The 23,363-nt window shown below is 40.3% G+C and overlaps 1 protein-coding gene across 1 annotated transcript in view; it reads right to left on the reverse strand.

Annotated features, from left to right (window-relative positions):
* The window catches only part of LOC126202877 (squamous cell carcinoma antigen recognized by T-cells 3), an 80,747-nt gene that overhangs the window by 3,744 nt on the left and 53,640 nt on the right, over positions 1 to 23,363 (reverse strand). Inside the window, exons 11-15 of the mRNA XM_049936917.1 lie at positions 15,428 to 15,557; positions 10,408 to 10,622; positions 9,865 to 10,012; positions 9,549 to 9,682; positions 73 to 230 (exon numbers count right to left, since the gene is read on the reverse strand). Coding sequence (XP_049792874.1) covers positions 73 to 230; positions 9,549 to 9,682; positions 9,865 to 10,012; positions 10,408 to 10,622; positions 15,428 to 15,557 — 785 coding nt within the window. The remainder of the gene's footprint in view (positions 1 to 72; positions 231 to 9,548; positions 9,683 to 9,864; positions 10,013 to 10,407; positions 10,623 to 15,427; positions 15,558 to 23,363) is intronic.

Consider the following 23,363-nt stretch of genomic DNA (forward strand, 5'->3'; position numbering starts at 1 on the left):
ATTGACTGAAACTGGTAACTATCGCAATCAAAGACTGGAATAAAGAATACTTTCTGTTAATTAGTCACTTACGGCTTCACAGCTTCAGAAGCAATAGGTGCCACTAGTTCTGCTGCTGTCGGGGCTGCGCCCTTGTCTCTCTTCTCTGGTGGTCTACTGAAGGCCACAGAGATAGTATGACCTGCAACAGTCATTGTATCTGTTGCCTGAAGTGCACGTGCTGCAGAAGCCTGCAAAAAAAGTGAAATGGTATCAGACATTTGAATAAGGGGAGGTAGTAGCTCTGAATCTTATCTAAATTTACATTTTCACAATTGCTAAACAATACCTGCAGGAGAGTGCCTGCTACCAGTGTTATTTCTTTCCCCACACATTTTATTCACAGATGATTCTGGTGTACACTTAGGTACACATTCAAATCCCTAATTTTGTCACTGTAATCCTTGTGTGGTATTTATGGAGATGAACATGTATGTCCTCACGATATTTTGTGAAAATATGAGGATCACCTTTTAAGTTGTAACAAAAACAATAAAAGAAAATATTTTTTTTGGTACATTGTTTTATTGTTGTTCAAAATATTCACCTTTAAAATTTATATGCTTTTGCAGGCATTCAAACCAATTTTCCACTCTGCTGTTGATATCTCAAAAACATGGTTTTGGAAGGAATTATTTGTGTTGCAGCATTGTTGAAGGTAGTTGGTGGCCCGATACCCTTCCTGATGCCACCACTCTGCTCCAGGGCAGAATTTGTGCATCCAATCCTTCCATGTCCCGAGTAAATCTCATGTTCAAGTGTGAGAATGTTTTCTAAATGTTTGCATAGTGTGAATATAAGGTGAGATGGGGGAACCAGTCTAGTATTTACCTTACTGGTTGTGAGGATACTGCCTAAAAACCACATTGAGGCTGGCCGGCTCACCAGTCCTCATCATTAACAAAAGAGGCAGATTTAAGCTGGGACAGGCTCACCTCCCTGTATCCTGGAAGAGGCACACTAATGCACTTGGGTATCTTTGCGGGTGAGCATTTCTTATAAGAATTGACACAATCCTGTTTCCAAGCTTTGGCCAAGTTGTGTGAAATATATGGGAAACCTTCTTTTTCGCAGCTAGATGTTCACACAACATAGAATGTTCCGAGCCTTTGTTGTGCCTATGGGCACCTCCATCTTACAGTAAGTCACATGCCAGTTTTCTTCAGTCTTTTTGCGTACAATGTGAATGATTTTGAAACAGATTTTGGTTGAAGTTTATGAAATTCATGAAGCCATTAAATTTGATATTGATGGCTGCACAACCACAATGAAATTCCGCAAACCAATTGTAAACAGTCTTTTCTGAAGGTGATAAATTTGAACAGAGCAATTTAAAGGATTTTGTTGAGTTGAGTCTTTATACGAATACATCAAGAAAAAATGGAAATTTCCTGTTTTTCACAACAATGTTCCTTTAATCACTCACCATAAACAAACTAATTGACAATTTCTTTAAAAATTTTAAAAGAACAGTAACGTCACGTCAGTAGAACTTAGGATTTCTCTGTTTGAACATCAAACTGATTGTTATCTTATGAGGAAGTTCACAATTTCATAACCAAAGAAAGAAATATGATATGTTGTATAAGGAGGCAACAGAGTGCTAAACTACCATAATACCTGTATAAAAGTGGCACAGATGAAATCTAGCTTTCTATGTTCTATGCATAGTTTGCATACACTGAGTGCTGTTTGCCTTAGGAAAAATTAGGTCTTTTGCAAACTACTAGGAATGATATATTCTGCTTCTTTATGGGGAAAGCAGAAGGAATGCTAAAAGTACAGTGAAGTTGTGTGTACGAAGGTGCCTTGACGGGTAGTGTACAAAAAGAATAATAAATTAGCAAATAGGCAAAAATGTAAGGCACTGGAATTCTATATAAAAGGTAAGGGGCAAACCTCCGATGAAAGGAGTGAATGAAATATATGTACCAGCAACTGTGTCTCATAATCCATATGTTAGCTCCTGAAAAATTGCCACTGACTCTAGAATATGTTATTCCAGTGTTGCTTGCAGCTTGCACATAGTAGCTTCCACCTGTATCATGTTTCACTTCATCAGAAGATTAACCACTGGAATTATAGAATAAGCATGGAATTCTGTCATTAATTTCTGATGTGATATCAGAACAAAAGATTCTTCCTTCAAAGAATCCTAAAGATGAAGCAAACGTTACAAGCAGTTGAAATTCGAATATTAAGAAACATGCATTATAGGGCTACTGAGAATCCAAACTGGCTGAGACGGTCTGAACATCAGCAAACATTACAAGCTGTGGAAATTTGAATATAAGAAACATGAATTATAAGGCTACTGAAGATCAACGGCAGTGGCGTGTGGATTTTCTGTATGGGATTACTGATCTATAATTTACTGAAGAACGCTTAATGGGCAACAGACAGGTTTTTTTTAATATTTATTTATTTTTTTATCTAATTGCTATCAGCGTTCCTAGAGGAAGCACCACTACGAATATATAGATTAATATGAAACCAGCATGATGGGTGCCAGGCTCATTACTCACATGCCGATGCTCAGTGTGCCAACAGGCACCCATTTGAACTATGGCAGCTTACTTGGACTGTGGACTAAGCTCCAAGCTTCACTACATTAGCTGCTCTATAATGATTGTATTCTTGTACTCTGCGCTATGACTAGCTTGGGTCTACTACTGGACTTTGTTTTAGATTATTGTCTTTGGATCAATATTTGTCAGTGGATGACCAGTTTCGGTAAAACTATGTTACCAGCATCAGATGCAGACAAAATCTTTCCATTAAATCCCCAAATGCACTACATATGAAAGGAATGATGTGTTGGCATGTCAAAAGTAAAAGTTAAAATTACTATGTACACAAATTGTCACAATATTGCATCCAGTATTTCTTCTCTAAGAAAGTAAATACAGATTGCTCCTTCACACTCAGTATGAGTAAACCAATGGAGCTTAGTGTACTCTGTTTTTTCAAACAGAACATTCAAGAGAGGCAGATATGAACGAAGATAAACAATACCATCAGGAAATAGTGCTCTGAAATTACACAGTTTAGAATCAGTGCCACGATTTTTCTTAACACATCATGGATGATATCCCTTCAGCAGAAAATGTACTTCAAAGCCTCACCAGTTGGAAAACCTGTCACAGATAGAACAAATTCGGCAAGCCACATCACTACATTGGGAAGGATTTTTTTTCCGGTAGTTGCAGATTGCAGCAGCATCTACAGCTGGCCAACCCACTGCTGTTCCCACCATGCGAGGAATCAGTGGAGGACTGGGAATCATAAATAAAAGGGGCTCCAGCAGCACTCTGAAGCTTTTCAGGTAAATAATGCCAACACTATCAAAGCTCTATTCCTATCTTGGACCAAGTTACAAACTTATAGATTTTAATGTAAACTGGCCCCACTCACTGAACCCTCTCAGTTGTCATTTGAGGAAATGTGCAATTTACTAATCATATACTACCACCAGCATCTCAGGTAGAATTTTATCAAAGCAAATAATACACTAATCAACGCACAGGGAGTAAGTAGGTGGCAGAACTGAATGGCCTTAGTCAATAGTGTCATTTCATCACTTCTGGAACATAAGGAATCATATGCTGACATAACAGTAAGGAGCATCATTATCTGTTCTGCCCCACATAAAGATGTTAGACATCAAGCTTACAGTTTGATGACCATCACTTGAACAAGTTCTAGCTCTCGCACAGGATTTCAAAGTTTTGTTTGCAGCAGACCAGCAATTAGAAATATTGATGACCAATGAAGCTGCCGGCATGACAGAAGGCAGTTTAAGGCATCAGTAGACTTGGATGATGCAGAAGTAGTGGCAGTGCTGCCCGTCCATAAACAAGCCCCAACCCAAGCATGTGCTGCAACAGGAAAAGTCAGAGCATTGTCTGCTTCCATCTTGCTCAGCATGTTATAAGAAACGTTCCTGGGAAGACTGTCCCTACTGTTGGGCAAATTGCCACAAGTGCAGTAAGTCAAGACATTTTGCAGTAGTGTGTCAGTCTTCCACCCTTCAGTCTTATCAGCTGCAAGAACAGCCTATAAAAAAAAATCTTGGTGCACATCAATGCTCAAACAGTGCAGTTGCAAGCACTGGTGCTGGCACTTCGCTTATCAATACACAAATGTAATTGAAAATTGACAAACTTCCCGTCTCCAGCAACTCGACACTTAGTAAACTACAACAAGCAAACCATTTCTATCAACAGTCAATTCACAACTGACAGCACACACAAAAGTGTTGTTCGGCAATTAATTTTTCTGGTACAAAATGACAGTTCGGCGGAAAACCTATTTGGTCTTGACACCTTCATGTCATTTGGTTTTATGATCACAGATAGTGCTGACTTAGTATCAGATGAAGTACCTTTTCAGGACTCAGAGGTATTATGCAAGGAATCTGCCAACATCTTCTCTCCTGAACTTGGTTGTGCATGGTCAAATCTTCCACTCATTCTCACTTCTGCAGAGTGTGTCCCACTAGCTCTCTGCAACCAAGTTAAAGAAGAATTTAGGAGACTAACACAACTGGATGTTATTGCACCAGATACATCATATAGTCTGGCATTCATCAAGAAGTATTCAGAAAATTGTGATTATATGGTGACTTCAAAACATCAGTAAATGCACAGACCCATATGGATTTATATCCGATACCACATCCAGATGAATTAATCGCCAAATTTGCTGATGGGAGATATTTCTGGGAAACTGATTTGGGCAAAACCTATCTGTAGCTTCCATTTGATGAGTTGCAGCACCTCCTGGTAGTCAACACTCCTTTTGGCCTGTTTAAATAAAGTGCTTATATTCATGATCGCAAGTGCTGCTGCCATGTTTCAATGGTTTCTTGATCAAATAAGTATCAATTATCTTGATGACATCATAGTAATTCCACTGAGGTGCATCTCCGGTATCTTCTGTTCCACACACACGACACAGTGTAGGTTTACAGTGTAATCTTGGCAAATCTCAGTTCTTTCAGCCATCAATTAAATATCTGGGACATGTAATTTCAAAAGAAAGCATCAAATCGACAACCACTAATGTGGAAGCAATCCCAGGACTATCTCGACCAAAGAATGCCAAGAAAACGTTATCTTTTCTTTGGATGGTTTCTTATGACAGTAAGTTCATCCCCAGTGTTTCCAAGATTGCTCATCCATTGAATCAACTACGAAAAAATGACATACCATTTGATTGAACATAGGAGTGTCAGAGTGCCTTTCAAACTTTGGAAACTTGCCTTCAATCAGATCCATATACTTTTTACAGCCTGGCAAATAGTTGGTAGTGGCGGCTGACGACTTGGACTACCGGATTGAGGCTGTCCTTGCACATCAGTGCTCTGATGGGACTGAGCAAGCAATAGCTTACACCTCCAAGACACTGACAGCAGTTCAAAGGGCTTATTTGCAAATTGAAAATGAGGCCTTAGCCATTTTAATACACTCAAGAAATTTCACATATTTATGTACGGGGTGAAGTTTCATCTGATAATGGACCACAAGCTGCTCATTTCCCTATTCTGCCCCTCATCAAGGCTCTCTGATAAAACAGCTTACAGACTGTAGCAATGGGCACTCTACTTTAGCAGATAAAATTATGAAATTCATTTTTGTACCACAGATAAACATGAAAATGCATATGTCCTCTCTTGGGTTGGGTTGGGTTGGTTGGGGGAAGAGACCAAACTGCGAGGTCATCGGTCTCTTTAGATTAGGGAAGGAAGGAGAAGGAAGTCGGCCATGCCCTTACAAAGGAACCATCATGCCATTTGCCTGGAATGGTTTAGGGAAATAACGGAAAACCTAAATCAGGATGGCCGGACGCGGGACTGAACTGTCGTCCTCCTGAATGCGAGTCCAGTGTTCTAACCACTGCGTCACCTCGTTCGGTCCATCCTCTCTTGGCTACCAATTAGCCTCGATCTGTTACTCAACAAAGAAGAGATCCTGTATTTCTACCTTGATGAGGAGGCGCAGCTCACAAGCGATACATTTCCTATTACGAGCAATTTCATCACAGCAGCCATGTGTGAGGAACAACATGTGAATCACAACATTCTGTTGGGATGGCCAGAGTAGCTGTCACAAAGGCAGATCCACTTTATCAATATTTTCAGCTACAAAAACAGTTGCAATTGATTGATGGCATTGTGCTCTTGGCTACGGAATATGCGTCACCACGATTATTCATACTCCTCTCATTACAGAATGACATTCTGCAGTTTCTCCATGTCTACCATGAGGGGGATGCACGATGGAGTGACCAGAACAAAAAAATTGGTGCAATGTCAGGATGTCACGTATACTTGCCAGGAATCAGCAAAGACACGGGACAGTTGGTCCAGTCATGCAACGGATACATCAAACAGCTAGCAGCTCCCAAGACGACGTTATCTCAAGGGCCTAAGTGTGCACCGTGAGAACGAATCCACTTGAACTTCGATGGCCCCTTTCTAGGAACAAACTGGCTCATTGTGATTGATGTATATTTCCATTTACCATGTATGCTCAGCCTCAGGTCCATGACAGGGGACAGTACTGTCACATCCTATCAAAAATCTTTTCTATAGAAAATCTTCCCCAGACTTTGATGACATACAATTGTCCCCAGTTTCTATCACACATCTTTATGAAACTCTGTGTAACCAGCCTTTCACCCACAATCAAATGGTGAAGTTGAACGTCTGGTGCATACCTTTAAATCTCTGCTCAAGTACATCAAAGACTGTTGGGCAGAAGACGCTTTAACTCAGTTTTTAATTTCTTAGAGAGCCACACTCAAAGGTGATAGAAGCCTGGCGGAACTTCTGCACGGCCACCAACAATGCACGATGCTTCACCTGCTGACACAAGCTCTGCACCTGGGGCCAGCACCACCAGTGCCTCAATTCTGTTCAGGCACCACAGTCTGGGTACATGCATTTGGTCGTCAGGACAGTTGGGTACCAGCAGCCATCCAGCAACAACAAGGGCACAAGGTGTTTATGCAGCGGATAGGGTACAGGGAAGCCCCTACCACCTCAGCCTACCTGTAGACTGCCAGGCAGGAGCAGCTGCCATCACCTCCAGCAGTTACAACCCCCTCACTGGTGGATGATTCCTCTCCTACCCTTTCCCCCTCACCTTTGGCCTCACCCATCCGGGCATCCATCTCTTTTCCTCACCCTGTATTGTCCGTGCCTTCTGAGCCAGGAGTCTCACGCAATATGTTCCAAGCCTTGGCAGGCGTTGACTACCTCAGCTCAGCCATCAGAGGAGGCCTGACTGCCATCACCCAGCAGCCCCCTCATCCCCACTCTACAGGCTCCAGTCATCACATGGAGTGCAGCAGCACACTGGACCTCCACCTCGGGATCCTTGGCTGGCATCGCCACACTCCTACCCCTCTGTGGTGCAATGGGGTCCCAGGGCATGGAGATTGCATCACTAGCACTGGCGGCACAGCAGGCACCCTTTTCAGAACTCCTGTACCTCCATTTGCGCAGCGCCCACCCCTATCTGGGCCACTTACGACCCTACAGCTCATAACCAGCAAGGAGGGAGCTGATGGCGGCTCCACCATCTGATAGTACCATGGACATTGCATTCATGGGGGCCTATCAGAGTGACAAGTCTAATAGTTTTTACAGCTGCCATCAAGTCGCCTCTCTCCAGCACCAAATCGTCCAGCAGTGGTTGCCGGCCGCGGTGGTCTAGCGGTTCTAGGCGCTCAGTCCGGAACCGTGCGACTGCTACGGTCGCAGGTTCGAATCCTGCCTCGGGCATGGATGTGTGTGATGTCCTTTGGTTAGTTAGGTTTAAGTAGTTCTAAGTTCTAGGGGACTGATGACCACAGATGTTAAGTCCCATAGTGCTCAGAGCCATTTGAACCATTTGAACAAGCAGTGGTTACTGCCACTCGACTGGCCGCTACTTGAAGTACACACAGTTGATGAGTCGCTGCGTAAACAGCATCATATCATTTCCCTCCCACCTCACCACACTACATCATCAAGGTCTTCCGTTCGCTACGGCCTCCATTCCAGATCAACTGCCAGCAATAGCACCTGCTCCCCTGTAGCAAGTCTGCAATACTGATACGCATGCCTATGCTACAGCACGCCAATTGGCACCCATTTGAATACAGCAGTTTACTTATGCCAAAGACTGAGATCCATGCTTCACTTTTTTAGCTGCTCCAGAATGACCATCTTCTAGTACCCTGTGCTACAACTATCTTGGATCTACTACTGGACTTCCTTTTGGATTACTCTCTTTTGACAAACTTTTGGTGTTAATAAATGTTATCGTTACCAGTTGTTCCACTTTGTAGTAGTCACTACTGTATTCATTGTTTCTATGGACTATAGGCCTTGATCACATGGCTCTTTACATTTCTTCCCTCTTCGACACAGCATATTTATAAAGTATTTTCACAGCTGATTATAAACCTGATTTCGGAAAATTCTTCCATGGAATCTTAAGGGTTTCCATTGGCATGATGCATGACTTTTCTATACATTTCACATTAACCTTTGTTGAAGCAACCCAGCTATCCACCAGCCCATTGTTTCCTTCTGACATCCAGTTTCTGCTATAAAACATACTGAAATGGAGTTTACACAACAGTTTCGATTACCAGATACAAACTATCATATTCAAGTATAAAATGTAGTTCAGAATTCTACAGCAAACTGGTGATGATAATACAGAATATTTATGTGGATTGGTTTTACAACTTTTATTTAAGAATGGGAACAACTTAGGCTTTGTAAATACACATATTGGATTTTCCAGTGGAAGACACAGTGGAGGTCCCACAATATTTCATCAAAATAACCATACGATATCTTCAGGTGGAGGCTGTTGCTGTGTTCTTAGTGTGATAAATTCTGCCACCACTGTCAAACGAGCATCACAGGTCGCTTCTTGCAGCAATGTACACAGCAACCACCACCATATGATGATGTCAAACAGTTATTTTGATGAAATATTGTGGGACTTGGGAGAATTTTATCCAGCAGTAAACCTGAGCAGAGTATTTGCAACAGATTTGCCAGGAAGGCTTTCTTGCAACTGCACATAATAATTTTCACTTCAAGAGTAAACAGAACCATGAAGTGTACCATGAATAGTGTGTGTTCACTACTAAGCTTGAAAGGAAATACAGTGAGTCAGCATGTTGCTTTTTCTGTTTAGAGACTATAGTTACCTTCTAGTTCAGCAGAGAAACAACCACTACATATACAGATAATGGAAAATATTTGGGAAAGATGTAACTTTTCAGAAACCCACTCACAAATTATTAAAACAAAGAAAACGAATCATTTGGGACATCACGTGATACTGAAACATATTGTATACTGCCAGTTAATATATATATATGTGTGTGTGTGTGTGTGTGTGTGTGTGTGTGTGTGTGCGTGTGTGAGGGAAAGGGAAGGGGGGTAGATAAATAAAAAAGCAAATGCTGTGATGAAAGAGTTTACAGCACAAAAATATTACCTGATCCTCAAACTCTACATAGGCGAGGCCTTTAGAGTGGCCATTCCTATACGTAACAAGGCGAACTTCTTTCAGTGCACCATATTGCTTGTAAATTTCTTCTAAATCTTCTTTTGTTGTTGAGAAGGCTAGTCCTACAAACACAGAATTTTGAAATACTGTGGAATCACCAATAAATAACAGAATGACTTAAAAAAAAAAAATCTTACACATAGCTATGAAATTAAAACATGTGAAAATTATGAAATGAACTGGAGATACAGATCTGAGTTGGGAGCACGGTATTATATCAGTAATACTGCATTAATATACAAACCTTTAACAAAAAGTTTATTCTTCTCCAGACCAATATTGTACTTGAAGACAGGTTTGCGTGTGTGTTTATCAGGATCACATTTTGACACAAACACAGGCCTATTATTCAATGGTGTCCTGTCCTTTTTCAAAGCTTCTGATGCTTCAGCCTAAAATATTGATAAAATCAATTATTTTTATATAGATGTGATGTTCTGAAAATTCTATTTGGTAAACAGTACAAGAAAACTAAAAAAACTGCATTCATCATACATTGTCGCACTGTAACACTTTCTAATTCAACTCCACTTATCAATATGGTTAGTTTTTCACAAAGAGTTTTATAATAATAATAATTGGACAATTGTGCATGTTACAAGGAGAAACTGAAGCTAAAAAGCAACAATACTCAATTTCCAGTTTTTTATCACTAAACAACTATTTAATTTGTCTTTAGTAGACAAAAAGTAGCAGGTAGTTCCTGAACAAGTTCTCGAGCATACAACTCTCATCATCAAATGAACATTTTAAACAATGCAGCAGAGGTTTAATGACTGGTACTCACTGTCGTGCTGAATTCAACGTAACAGTAGCCTTTAGAACGGCCTTTGTAATCTCGGACAAGACGGAAGTCTGTAATTGTGCCAACACCTTCAAATAATTTCCGCACAGCATCTTCTGTTTCAGTAAATGCGAGGTTACTGACAAATACTGTGCGATCATCCTTGGATGGGTCATGTGGAATAGTAACACCATGACTGTGTTCCTCTGACTCACTTTCTGTGGGAAAGATAAATCATATCATATATCAAATAATTGTTTAAGCGCTATGTATCTGTTACATCTGTGAAGGCTCTCCAACTTATAAACATCATTACTGTAAATATCGACACCTTAAATGAATGTCACAATCTTTCACTTAATGAGGCTGAAGAGCATGCTCAACAAATTTAAAGTTGGTTTCAAGTACTTCAAAAATTTAGTTAATGAACAAACTCATCTGTAGCACATTTGCCATCATCAGACTCTTTGTCAATCTCTTTCACTATCAACAAATTTGCTAGCTATCACTACAAAGCTTGTTGGCATTAAGCATTAACTGTATATAGTTGACAATCCAGGCCTCGAAATGGTAATGGTTCAAATTAAGTTAATGCTAGTAACATCTTGTGTAAGTGCAGTGTATTTACACTGAACTGTGCCACAGAGATTAACGTGAGAACAATGTTTTTATAACAACATAGGTGCCTTTCAGATTGTTGTGTTAGAACAATCAGCATCCACAGAAAATTATACAGGGGAAGGAGTGGGGTGGAAGACTCTAAAATTGTAATTTCTGCATTTAAATGAGTTGGTCATTTCCAAGATGTGTCATGCCACAATAAGTAAATTTTGTAGATGACACAAAAAAATTTACTGTATCCCAGACAACTGATGGTTATCCACTCACTTCCAGAAGTGCATGAGAGTTCTGTAATGAATAAAAACTCTGTGTTCCAGATTCCATCGTGGTGCACATCCCTCTCTCTTGCCCCCAAAAAAAAAATGGTTCAAATGGCTCTGAGCACTATGGGACTCAACATCTTAGGTCATAAGTCCCCTAGAACTTAGAACTACTTAAACCTAACTAACCTAAGGACATCAGACACACCCATGCCCGAGGCAGGATTCGAACCTGCGACCGTAGCAGTCCCGCGGTTCCGGACTGCAGCGCCAGAACCGCTAGACCACCGCGGCCGGCCCTCTCTTGCCCCACCTTGCAGACACATGTGCTTGGATTTGTGTAGGAAATGGACAAACTTGTTACATATTTTGACTGAAGCCATCTTTATTATGAGAATTCTTATAATACTGAAATATGCATTTCTTATTAAACTGTTTTACAGTTTTTCTTTTTTCCCAAACTAATCAGATATGTATTGCCAATTATAGAAGCAATTAGTAACATATAACTTCCAGAGGATCTGAAGTAATAAAAAGCTAAGAGGAACAGAATTTAAAAGAGGACGTATACCACAACATCTTTCTAAGTAATGTCTGCCAGTTCAGGAATACTGTTTATTAAAGTTGAAAGAGGATTGTTCACTGATGTCAAGTCTTAAGTTTAGTCATCCTCTCAATTATAGTTATGATGATTTTAGTTGTTTTCTCAAACTGTGTTCCAATCTTCAGTTGCCTAGTACGTAGTGAGCTTAATGTTTATGACTCGTGCACAGTCTTGTAAAAGCACATTGTCACTGAGACTAAGAGGCAAACATTGTTTAAAGTCTTCTACAACTCCTTGGTCCATGGCTTGAATTTTACTTGTATGAGGTATGTTCAGAACTTAAGTGTACTGTGACTATAATCGGCTGTCCTTTTTTTTTATTTTTTAGTGTTAGCAACAATGAGTGGTGGAGAGGGTTTCCCAGACCAGAGAGAGCATCCCAGGAACATGGCAGCGTGTAAACTCATGTTATAGTGTCCAGTTGCATGAAAGATGTCACTAAGAAATCCCACCAAGTGGGAGCCCAGTGCTGTGATCTGCTTCCTACTTGTGGAATGAATAACAGGTGCTAAAAATTTTTCGCAAATCAAAATGGTTATGGCGAAGATGTTATGAATAGAGTGAGCGTGTTTAAGTGGTGTAAAAAGTTTAGCGGAGGCAGAACAAACTTTCATGATGAACAGATGAATTGAAGACATTCCATTTTGGCTGATTACTTGGTGTGAAAAATCGAGGAAACTGTCTGTGAAGACCACCGATTGACACTGGATGACATTTCTGCAATGTTTGCACATCAATCCAGCACTCTCTTACATGAGACACTCACAGAAATGTTGGGATACTGGAAATTGTGTACAAGATGGGTCCCAAAGCAGCTGACAGAGGAGCATACGAAAAATTGGGTCATAGCACCCATGAGTTTCTAGAGCAGCTTGAACTGGAAGAGAAGGATTTTCTGAGCTCTACTGTGACTGCTGATGTAACGTGCGTGGCTCATTACATGCCTGAAGCAAAAAGACAGTCATCACAGGGCCTCACACCGATTACTCATCTGCCAAAAATTCAAAAGCACAATTTCGATGCAAAAGAATCACGGCTTCAGTCTTTTGGGACTGAAAGTGCAGCATTCTGATCAAATTTCTGCCTCAGGAGACCATCACCACACAAAGATATTGTTAGAGGAGGACTTAAAGAAGTTTGTGCCATGGTTCACCAGATGCGTTGAATGGAATGGCAATTGTGTGGAGAAACATTCACCAAGTTTTTCTATAAAAAATACAAAAATCTATTACACTTATTTCCGAACATGCCTCTCGATTTGGGTGGGAGATACTTTGCAATTATTCTCCCCCTCCCCCTCTCCCCACTTTAGATATATTTCCACTTTGATGATTTTGGTAGAACACAGGGAGCCTTTTGGGATAATTTTTACAGTGTTCTTGCCATGCATGTAGGTGCACCTTACAAGTGCAATACACCAAATATTCTGCGTGGCATGGATTCGATAAGCCCTTGATAGATTTCTGCAGGTATGTGGCAACTGATTTCTATGTATAGGTCATGCAGTTACCATAACTGAGCCAGTCAATAGTTTGCGAGTGTAGAGCTGGCACCCGACAGTGTCCCAAAATGTGTTCCACTAGGTTTATACCAGATGAATTTGGTAGCCAAGACATCAACGTAATTCACTACCATGCTCCTCAAACCACTGTGGCACTACTGTGGCCTTGTGACAAGAACCGTAGTCTTGCTGGAAGATACCATCATCATCAGGGAACATGTCAAGCATAAAATGGGTACAATTAGTGTTCACATAGCCTACAGCTGTCATGACTCTGTAACGTGATACTGCCCTCACTGGCCTGCATCCATGGCACTGTGCATATTTTGAGCAGCCAGTCACTTGTATGTGGCAATTCTAGACACAACCGATGATGTGGTTTAACAAGAAACATGATTCATCTGAACAGGCATCAGATTTCCATTGATCCAGAGTCCACTCTCAATGATCACATGCCCACTGCATCATATTTGGCAATTTCATTCAGTCAAAACTGGAACAAGTAGGAATCGTATGCTGCAGAGTCCCATGGTCCACAACGGGCACTGAATGTGTGCTCTAAAACACGTTTTCATACACCAGCATTGTATTCCATCATCAGATCTGCTACAATTCGGTGCCTATCCTGCTTTTGTTGCCTACTCATGGTTTCCTTTTCAATTGATGCTCACGACAGTAGCAAGTGAACAGCTGACCAACTTCAACATGCTCGGCTCCTCATTCTCAGGTGTCGGGCTGTAACAATCTGCCCTCTGTCAAAGTCACTTGCCAGTGGATTTCCCCATTTGCAGCCTATGATATCCCTAGAATGGTTCCCCACTCACCCTGCTTCGCTTATGTAGTTTCCTTACTGTGCCATGTGCCCACAATGCCAGCAGGTGGCATTCAATAAATGTTAGCCTGTCTCATATGCTCAGACAGTTAAGAATGTGAATAATCCCATTTTCCATCATATCTTGGAATTACTCATAACACAGGATAGCTGCTATGCCACCACCAGCTTATGACTTTTCTCCTGAGAATTTTAACTGCTGAATCCCAAGTATTTTACACCTATTCAGATTTCTCATCAGAAGTCTACACATACAGTATCTTCACCTTGGACATAATTACAGGATTCGAAATTCACATACCTCTAATATGTAGCTGATGGATCCGGGCATGGATGGGTTCATTAGTTCTCACAGAAGACTTCTCACTTTCTGTAATCACCAAGAGCAGACGTAGATGGTTCTCCAATTTAAAAGAACTTTTTCTGTTGCACTGTTCTGCCAGGCTCATTAATAACTCAACACATTTCTTGCCATTATCAGTATGTTTCATTGCTTTTAAATTTAACTGCAGCAACAATGAAAAGTGTGTACATAATACAATAATCAAGAGTCAGTAGCATGGCTCCACGAGTAACGTGTAAAATTCAGTGCATAGCTCCAAAGTATTACATCTGTATTATAACTTTGGCTATCATAAGAACAGTGTTTTTCACATGATCACCACTGAATTCACACAAAAACAAAACACATGAGAATATGAAAGAAAGGGCGGGAATGGGGGGAGGGGAGGGGGGGGGGGAGAAACACGAAACACTACTCATCAGATCAGTGAACAGAACTTTAGTTTTGTATGCTGAGGGGACACAACAGAGTTTGTAATGAACATTTTAACTGCTTCACAGGCTGATTTCAAAATATGTATAGAGAATATAAATAATCATTAGCAAGGTCAAAACAAGTTGACAAATTACAGGGCAGAGCATTAGGTTTTGTTTGGGTTGTTTCAGTGCCAAATGTTAAGTGGTTATGGAGGGTTGTTGCATAGCTCTCAGATCTTTTCTGCTGGATTACTGCACACTGCAATTAAGGTAACAGCATTTGCTTTTGGAAGTACTGTTTTGGTATTTGCCTCGCGGCCCTAAAAAGAAAACTAACCCAAAAACATTCCAACAGAATCACACTGAACAAGCAGACAGCTGAGAATGACACTAACGAGTTTTAAAATCTGTATGCTGCAAGTACTAGAAACAATGTAAAAACTCACCCTTTCTAATTTTCTTTGCTGGAGGCTGTGATTCATCACTCTTGGTTGCGGACTTTGCTTCCTTACTTGAGACAACAGATCCTGCTGCTGGCACGTTTGCCCACTTCCCTTCATTTTCTGTATGGTCAGCCTGTTCAAGAAAAGGTATTCAGGTAATGAATATGCTGAAGTTCAAGGTAAAATTTAAAGAGCATAGTGAAATAGAGTAAGAAACCCATAGTTTCTTTTAAAAATGAAGTTACAGTCTACTTATGAGGTAGGGAATTAACCAAATTTTAAGAGTCCCAAGGTTATTTCAGCTGCTAAAATCAGAAGTTGAAAACTATACACATTATAACAATACAAGGGTCACCTTTTAAGTTTTTAAAGTTGACAACTAGATGGTACTGTTGAGATGTGACATTTCTAGTGTTTTAAAATATGTCCCTTGTTATTGTGAAAACACTGGCAGCCCAGAAAATACGCAAGTAGTTTGCTTACAGTGGGCATTCAGCAGTATTGACATAAAATGGAAATATCACATGATAGTTTACATTAAATCACGATTTTCATGAAGGCCTATCTGGTGTGGGTGTGGAGGGAGGGAGGGGGAGAGGGACAGAGCCTTGAATCACGTCATTCTTTTTTTTTAGTCAGTCACCTTCACAAAAAGATAGTTTACAACAGTTGCATAATTTTGTAGTGGTCCTGCTTCTGTGATAAATTTGTGAAGACTGGCCAAAATTGGATGTTCTTCCAAAAAAGAATCAGTGTGCAACGTGATTGAAGATTATGGCCATGGGATAGAGACCTCTTTGGGAATACCACAAACTGGAGACACAAAAGCTGTATACTACATCGCGATAGGGCATAAAACTTGGATATATTTGTGCTGTAGTGTTTCAGGATATTTGTAAACATCCCAACACACCATTGGGAAGCCATCGACAAGAGATGCTCGTGAGTAAGTTGAATAAGGATAAATGAAGTGGGAAAGGGAAACTGTGTGTTTTCCTTTCTTGTATGCAGTGAATGTGGAGTAGTGGTGCAACTGGCGAGAAGGGGACCAATAAAAATTGTATTACAACCACTGGTTGTCTGGGAGTCATTTGGGCCATGGTGTAGCAAGTGCTTGAATATGAGAGCCATAGAGTAAACAACACACCAACAAGGGCGTAATGAACATTTGAACAGCGGTAGTTCTTTTATCTGTTTTTTGTTTGCTCTCTCAGGTCCTAAAGTATGCATGTATGGAGGTTTTTGAATGTACTCAAGAGAGTGGTATTACCATAGCAATTGTTTGTTGTTAAAAGAAATAGTGAAAATGTTGGGCAAAATATACACATTTGTGAGAAGTGCGGCAATTTATATAGTAGCGCAGTAGAGAGAACCTGTGGAAGCATTCCAGGAATCTTCATTGCAGTTGGATCGACAGGGAGGTGGCATGGAAGGATCTGGACCACCAAACAACTACTCTGAGAAGAGAGGATAAAAGTAATACTACTTTCAACTGGCAGTGTATTAGGGTCAGCAAAATATTGCCCAGTTATACTGGCCACGGACGCAACTTCCCGCTAGTGCTGGTATAAGACCCACCACAAACCCTACAAAATATACATCAGCAGGAGAAGAGGGAGAAATACACCCCAGTACGCAAGACAGAAAGTAAGAAGCAATTAACTGTTTGGATGTTTGAAGATGAACCGAAACCGATGAAAGTGACCTAACTGCAAAACATTCCCATGAGGTCTCTCTCTCTCTCTCTCTCTCCTTAGAACTCTTTTTGTCTTATTGTGCAGTCACTGAGTCATTTGTCTTTCCCATTCCTGTCTTAAACAACACCGTTATCCACACTCTCTGCTTCACGCGTCCTTCCATATCCCCTCCCCAGATCCATCAACACAGGAAACTGCTCTCTAATAATTACTGTCACCATGGTCATGGTAGTGTGCATTTAGGTATCTGTGTGATTGCATGTATGAACATGTGTACCTTCTGACACAGAAGAGCCAGAGCTCAAAAGTTAGTTAATATAAGGGGCATTCCATAAGTAATGCAGCACATTTTTTTTCTTGATCTGTTTTGGTTGAAAAATGTGGAATCTGTTGTGTGACATCATGGAACACTCCCGCTTCACCCCCTATAGTTTCATGAAGTTCCAATTGGTGGTAGCATTGTGTGTCACCTTCAAAATGGCATCTTTAACAGAGGTGCAGTCCAAGCAGAGAGCGGTGACTGAGTTTCTTTTGGCAGAAAAGCAGAGCATCGCAGATATTCACAAGTACTTGCAGAATGTCTATGAAGATCTGGCAGATGTGTCTGTCATCATTGCAACAAGATCATGAAACCTGTTCAATTTCCTACATGCCAGCTGGCTGCACACTCCCTCAGGAAACTGAAGAAACGGCTTCAGCATATTCGTCACCACAAAAATGCAAATGAACTTCTTCTTCTCCATGAAAACACAAGGTCTCATAACAGTCTGCACACCTGAGAGAATCTCATAAAACTTCATTGCACTTCCTTCCTTATGCACCGTACTGTCCGGATCTCACACCCTACGACTTCTATCTGTCTGGCCTAATGAAGGATGCACTTCAGGGGAAGTAGTACATGGATGATGGGAAGGTTACTGATATGCAGAAGATGTTAGCTCCGTCGCCGACCATAGAGTGTTACTATGTGAGCATAAAGGCATTCTGGGTAGGTGGCATAAAGCAATCGCATAGAACGGAGATTCTGTTGAGGAATGGGGTTTTGTAACCAAAAGAGTGGGAAATAGTATGGTGAATTGGAATTCTGAATAAAACCAACCTGCTTCCATAAAAGAAATATGTTGCTTTACTTCTTGAACACACTTCATACTGCACCGAGCGAGGTGGCGCAGTGGTTAGCACACTGGACTCGCATTCGGGAGGACGACGGTTCAATCCCGTCTCCGGCCATCCTGATTTAGGTTTTCCGTGATTTCCCTAAATCGTTTCAGGCAAATGCCGGGATGGTTCCTTTGAAAGGGCACGGCCGATTTCCTTCCCAATCCTTCCCTAACCCGAGCCTGCGCTCCGTCTCTAATGACCTCGTTGTCGACGGGACGTTAAACACTAACCACCACCACCACACTTCATACTGTGTTCTGTTATGTGCGTCTATGCACCACACACCAATCTTACGGTAAGTGGTTTTCTTCCATTTGTTTGTATTAGCCATCCAACCATATCCAGGATGGCTAATGATTTATACAGCTGCACACTGATGTTGTTAGCAGCAACAGGCAGAAGACAAGCTTTGTTAGTTCTGCAGATTTTAGGACTTTTGACCAAGAAAAACTCGTGCTACAGTGTTGTTCTTCAACACACCAATGTAGAAGTTGGCACAGAAACAGCCAAGCAAAAAATCCAAGCAATTTGCACATTTATTTATATATAAAGGCCAACTTAAGAATTTTACTTTGTGTGAAACTGTATGTATAGGATTCATGTGCAAATTTGAAATTATAGATTCACATATTTCCCTGTTCATGTCACATCTGTATAATCTTTCATTTATCGTATCAATGCCAATTTGTATTGTGATAAATTGTGAAGTTTCAAACATTCATGTGTGCCGCGATAAACTCTTATTGTTATCTTCAATTATAGGCTTAAACTTCTTTGTGCTCTTCTACAATTTCTGAGAACAGTAGGTCTACCCTCGTTCAATATAATTATCCTTTAATTTCATTGTAAAATTACGTGAGAAACAGGTTATTTTTGAGAATATTTGAACACTTAAAAAATTATATTTTCGTAAGTTACCAGTGCGAGTGTTTTGAGTACATAATTTATTTCATAGCAAATCAGTATTTGTGGTTCACAGTTCTGCCAAAGAATACATAACCTCTGTGTTTCATTGTATATCAATGTGAATAAATGTGCATGGGGAAAATTTAAGTGTATACCGAAATAATAGGATAATGGGAAATGGAAGTTTTGTATTTGTCCCAGTATACAAGAAACTCAAATCCACCGAGACAGAAATTGAAGCTGCATGTGAGATTGTTTGAGCAAGACCCTTTTTATCAGGGGTGGCATTAAATGATAATTGGAGCTTTCTGTCATCCACCAGACTCCTCTCCTGATGTAAACAAAAACATTAGAGAAACCTCTGTTCAACTGTGTATAAGTTCCCCAATCAGTGTAATCATTGGTGGACACTTTTAATTATCCAACAATTAATTGGGAAAATTACAGTTTTGTTAGTGGTGGGTGTGATAAGATATCCTGTGTAATTAGGAACCCCACTCATTATGGGAATATACTGGATCTAATAGCAATAAACAGACCTGCCCCTATGAGGATGTTCACATCGAAACTGTTATCAGTGACCATGACATGGTGGTGGTAACAATAATTACCACAGTACAAAGAACAACTAAAACAAGTATAAAAATATGTGTGTTCAGTGAACTAGACAAAAAATCAGTAGTGTGATATCTCAACAAGGAACTTGAAACTTTCAGCACAGGGCAGGGGCATGTAGAGGAACTACGGCTCAAGTTTAAAAGAATAGTTGACTAATCATGCATTGGAGAGAGATGTAACCAGTAGAACAGTTCATAATGGGAGGGAATCTCCATACTATACAGTCACTGTAAAGAAACTTATAAAGAAACAGAGATTACTGCATAATAGGTGTAAAACAAAGCATACGACTATAAATAGAGAGATGCTGAATGAAACAGATTTGGCTGTCAAGCGAGCAATGTGTGATGCCTTCAATGACTACCGTATCAGAATATTGTCAAATGATCTTTCACAAAACCCAAAGAAATTTTGGTCCTATATAAAGCCTGTACGGCACTGAAGTTAGTTCCAGTCCCTAGTGAATGAGGCAGGAAGTGACTTTGAGGATAGCAAAGCAAAAGCTGAAATGTTTAACACAATTTCCAAATGTTCCAATTTAATCCTAGTACCACTGATAAGATGAATGAATTAAGTATTGGTGACAGTGCTGTTCCGAAACAGCTGAAATCATTAAAATTGAACAAAGCTACACGGCCTGATGGAATCCCTATCAGATTCTATACTGAATTTACAGCTGAGTTAGCCCCTCTTCTGACTGTAATCTATTGTAGATCCCTTGAACAAAAAAATGTGCCAAGTTCTTGGAAAAATGCACGGTCACATCGATCTACGAGATGGGTAATCGAAGTAATCCACAAAGCTACCACCCAATAGCCTTGACATTGAATTTTTGTAGGATCTTAGAACATATTCTGAGCTCAAAGATAATGAGCTATCCTGAACAGACTGACCACCTCAAGGCCATCCAGCATGCGTTTTGAAAACGTCAATCATGTGAAACCCAACTAGGACTTTTCTCACATGACATACTGAAAACTTTGCATCAAGACAGTCAGGTAGATGCAGTAATCCTTGAGTTCTGAAAAGCATTTGACTTAGTACCACACCTACGCTTATTGCTAAAAGTATGATCATACAGGGTATCAAGTGACATTTGTGACTGAACTGAGGACATTTTGGTAGGGAGGATGCGGTATGTTGTCTTGGATGAAGAGTCATCATGAGATGTAGAAGTAGCTTCAGGTGTGACCCAGGGAGATGTGTAGGGTCCCTTGATGTCCATGTTGTATATTAATGACCTTGCAGACAATATTAACTGTAAAATTAGGCTTTTTTCAGATGATGCAGTTATCTCTGATGCAACTTGCTTCAAATATTCAGAAGAGTAAAATTGTGCACTTCACAAAATGATAAAACTTAGTATCCTATGGCTATAATGTCAATGAGTCACTGATGGAATTGGCCAATGCATAAAAATACCAGGGTGTAACATTTTGTAGGGATATGAAATGGAATGATCACATAGGCTCAGTCATGGGTAAAGGAGTAGACTTTGGTTAATTGGAAAACACAGGAGAAGAGCAGTCAACCTACAAATAACATGTGACCGGTTGTAGAATATTGCTCAAGTAAGTGGACCCGTACCAAACAAGACTAATACGGGATACTGAACGCATACAGAGAAGGGCAGCACGGATGGTCACAGAAATACTGAAAGAACTGAAGTGGAAGACTCTTGAACTAAAAAAAAAAAAAAAAAAAAAAAAAAAAATACACTACAGTTTCCTACACATCGATCACACAGGGATCGTGAGGATACAATTACAATAATTACTGCACACATAGAGGCACTCAATCAATCATTCTTTCTGCAATCCACACATGGAACAGGAAGAAACCCTAATAACTAGTACAGTGGGATGTACCCTGCTGTGCACCTCACGGTGGTTTGCGGAGTGTAGCTGTGCATGTAGATGTAGATGAGTAAAAACAATGTTTTCTGAGAGTGTAGAGTAAACACTGCCAGAACGGTGAACTGGACAGGGTAGAAAAGAAGAGAGGGTCAGTGAAGAACAATAAACGTGATTAAAATTTAAAGTAAAAGTCTTACAATACCCAGCAAAACATTTGACCTGTTTTGGTGCTAGCCCACACAAAGTGATTACAATCTTGCTGCTCTTGGAGGGTAAAGCTGAAATAAATAAATAAATCATTAAATAATCTAAAGGGTTAAAAAAACTGTCTGCCCGTACTATATGTTTAATATCATGAACGTAGTATACTAGACAGAAAATGAGAAGGAATTGTGTTATCCATTAAAGAAACAAACAACTTTATCCCAAATGGGGACCATAAATAGCACAGCTAGAATGATCTGGAAACAGGTGTATGAAATATAATCAAAAGTGAGAAAAAGCAAAGACTTGACTAATATTGCAACTTCTTGCCATATTAAAACTGTGTGCCGGACCAGGACACAAACCCAAGACCTTTACATTTCACAGACAAGTGCTCCACTGACTGAGCTACCCACGTGCACCATGTGCAATACACAACCCGCCCTCGCTGCTTAATTTCTGACAATACCTCATCTCCTACCTTCCAAAGACTGTGGCTAAGCCATGTCTCCGCAATATCCTTTCTCCCAGAAGAGCTAGTCCTGCAAGTTTTGCAGCACAAATTCTGTGAAGTTTGGAAGGTAGGAGATGAGGTACTGGTGCAAGTAAAGCTGAAAGGGTGGGTCTGGAGTTCAGCTTGGTGCCTCAGTCAGTGGAGCACTTGCTCACAAAAGGAAAAGGTTCCTGGTCTGAGACCCGATCCGGCATAGAGTTTTAATCTGTAAGGAACTTTCATTCAGTGGACACTCTGCCGCAGAGTGAAAAATTCATTCTGTACACTAATATTTGTCTTTATATCTTTGCCACTCTGATGTTACCTATTGTGGTTACAGTCACTATGGGACACTCACATATTATTTTCCCACTGACTAATATATGGCAGTGCCACTCATTTCATTACTGTGTGTCCAGTTGTACACTACAGTGTGAATTTGTTGCTATGGATTGCTGCCCAACCATTTGAAATAATTTTACAAAATTGTATTTAGCGTTATCACTGTTATATCTCTGATTATTAGTCATGAAACTTCACACACTATTAAATGGTAAGCTTATCACTGATCATATTGACAAGCACTACCATCTGAATTTCTTATATAACTTTTGTCAATTTTCGGGCTCTATTTTGCTTGATATAGTTTTGCAGTAAAAGAAAATTGCAGACAACTTCTCTTTTCCCCCGCTATGCCAGAGCTCTTCCTCCTCCTCCATCTCCTACCACCCCCTCCCTTTTTTTGTACTGGAGCAGGATAGTCTCTGTGCCCATAGAACTGCATATATTTTAAAAAATTATTTCATTTTAACTTTCCTGTAGCCTTGTTAAAGAAGTTGAGTATTATTTTTCAGAAGGCCACATAGGTTACATTACTCCTTTCAATGAATTAGAACAAAGGTGTTTTATTCACTGGAAGGATCAAAAGGCAAATATGAACACAAGGAGTGAACACACAAAAAATGTAGCATGACACATTACTCTTCTTCTGCAAATGAATAAAG

This window comes from Schistocerca nitens, chromosome 9 (genome assembly GCF_023898315.1).
Source record: "Schistocerca nitens isolate TAMUIC-IGC-003100 chromosome 9, iqSchNite1.1, whole genome shotgun sequence".
Lineage (NCBI taxonomy): Eukaryota > Metazoa > Arthropoda > Insecta > Orthoptera > Acrididae > Schistocerca > Schistocerca nitens.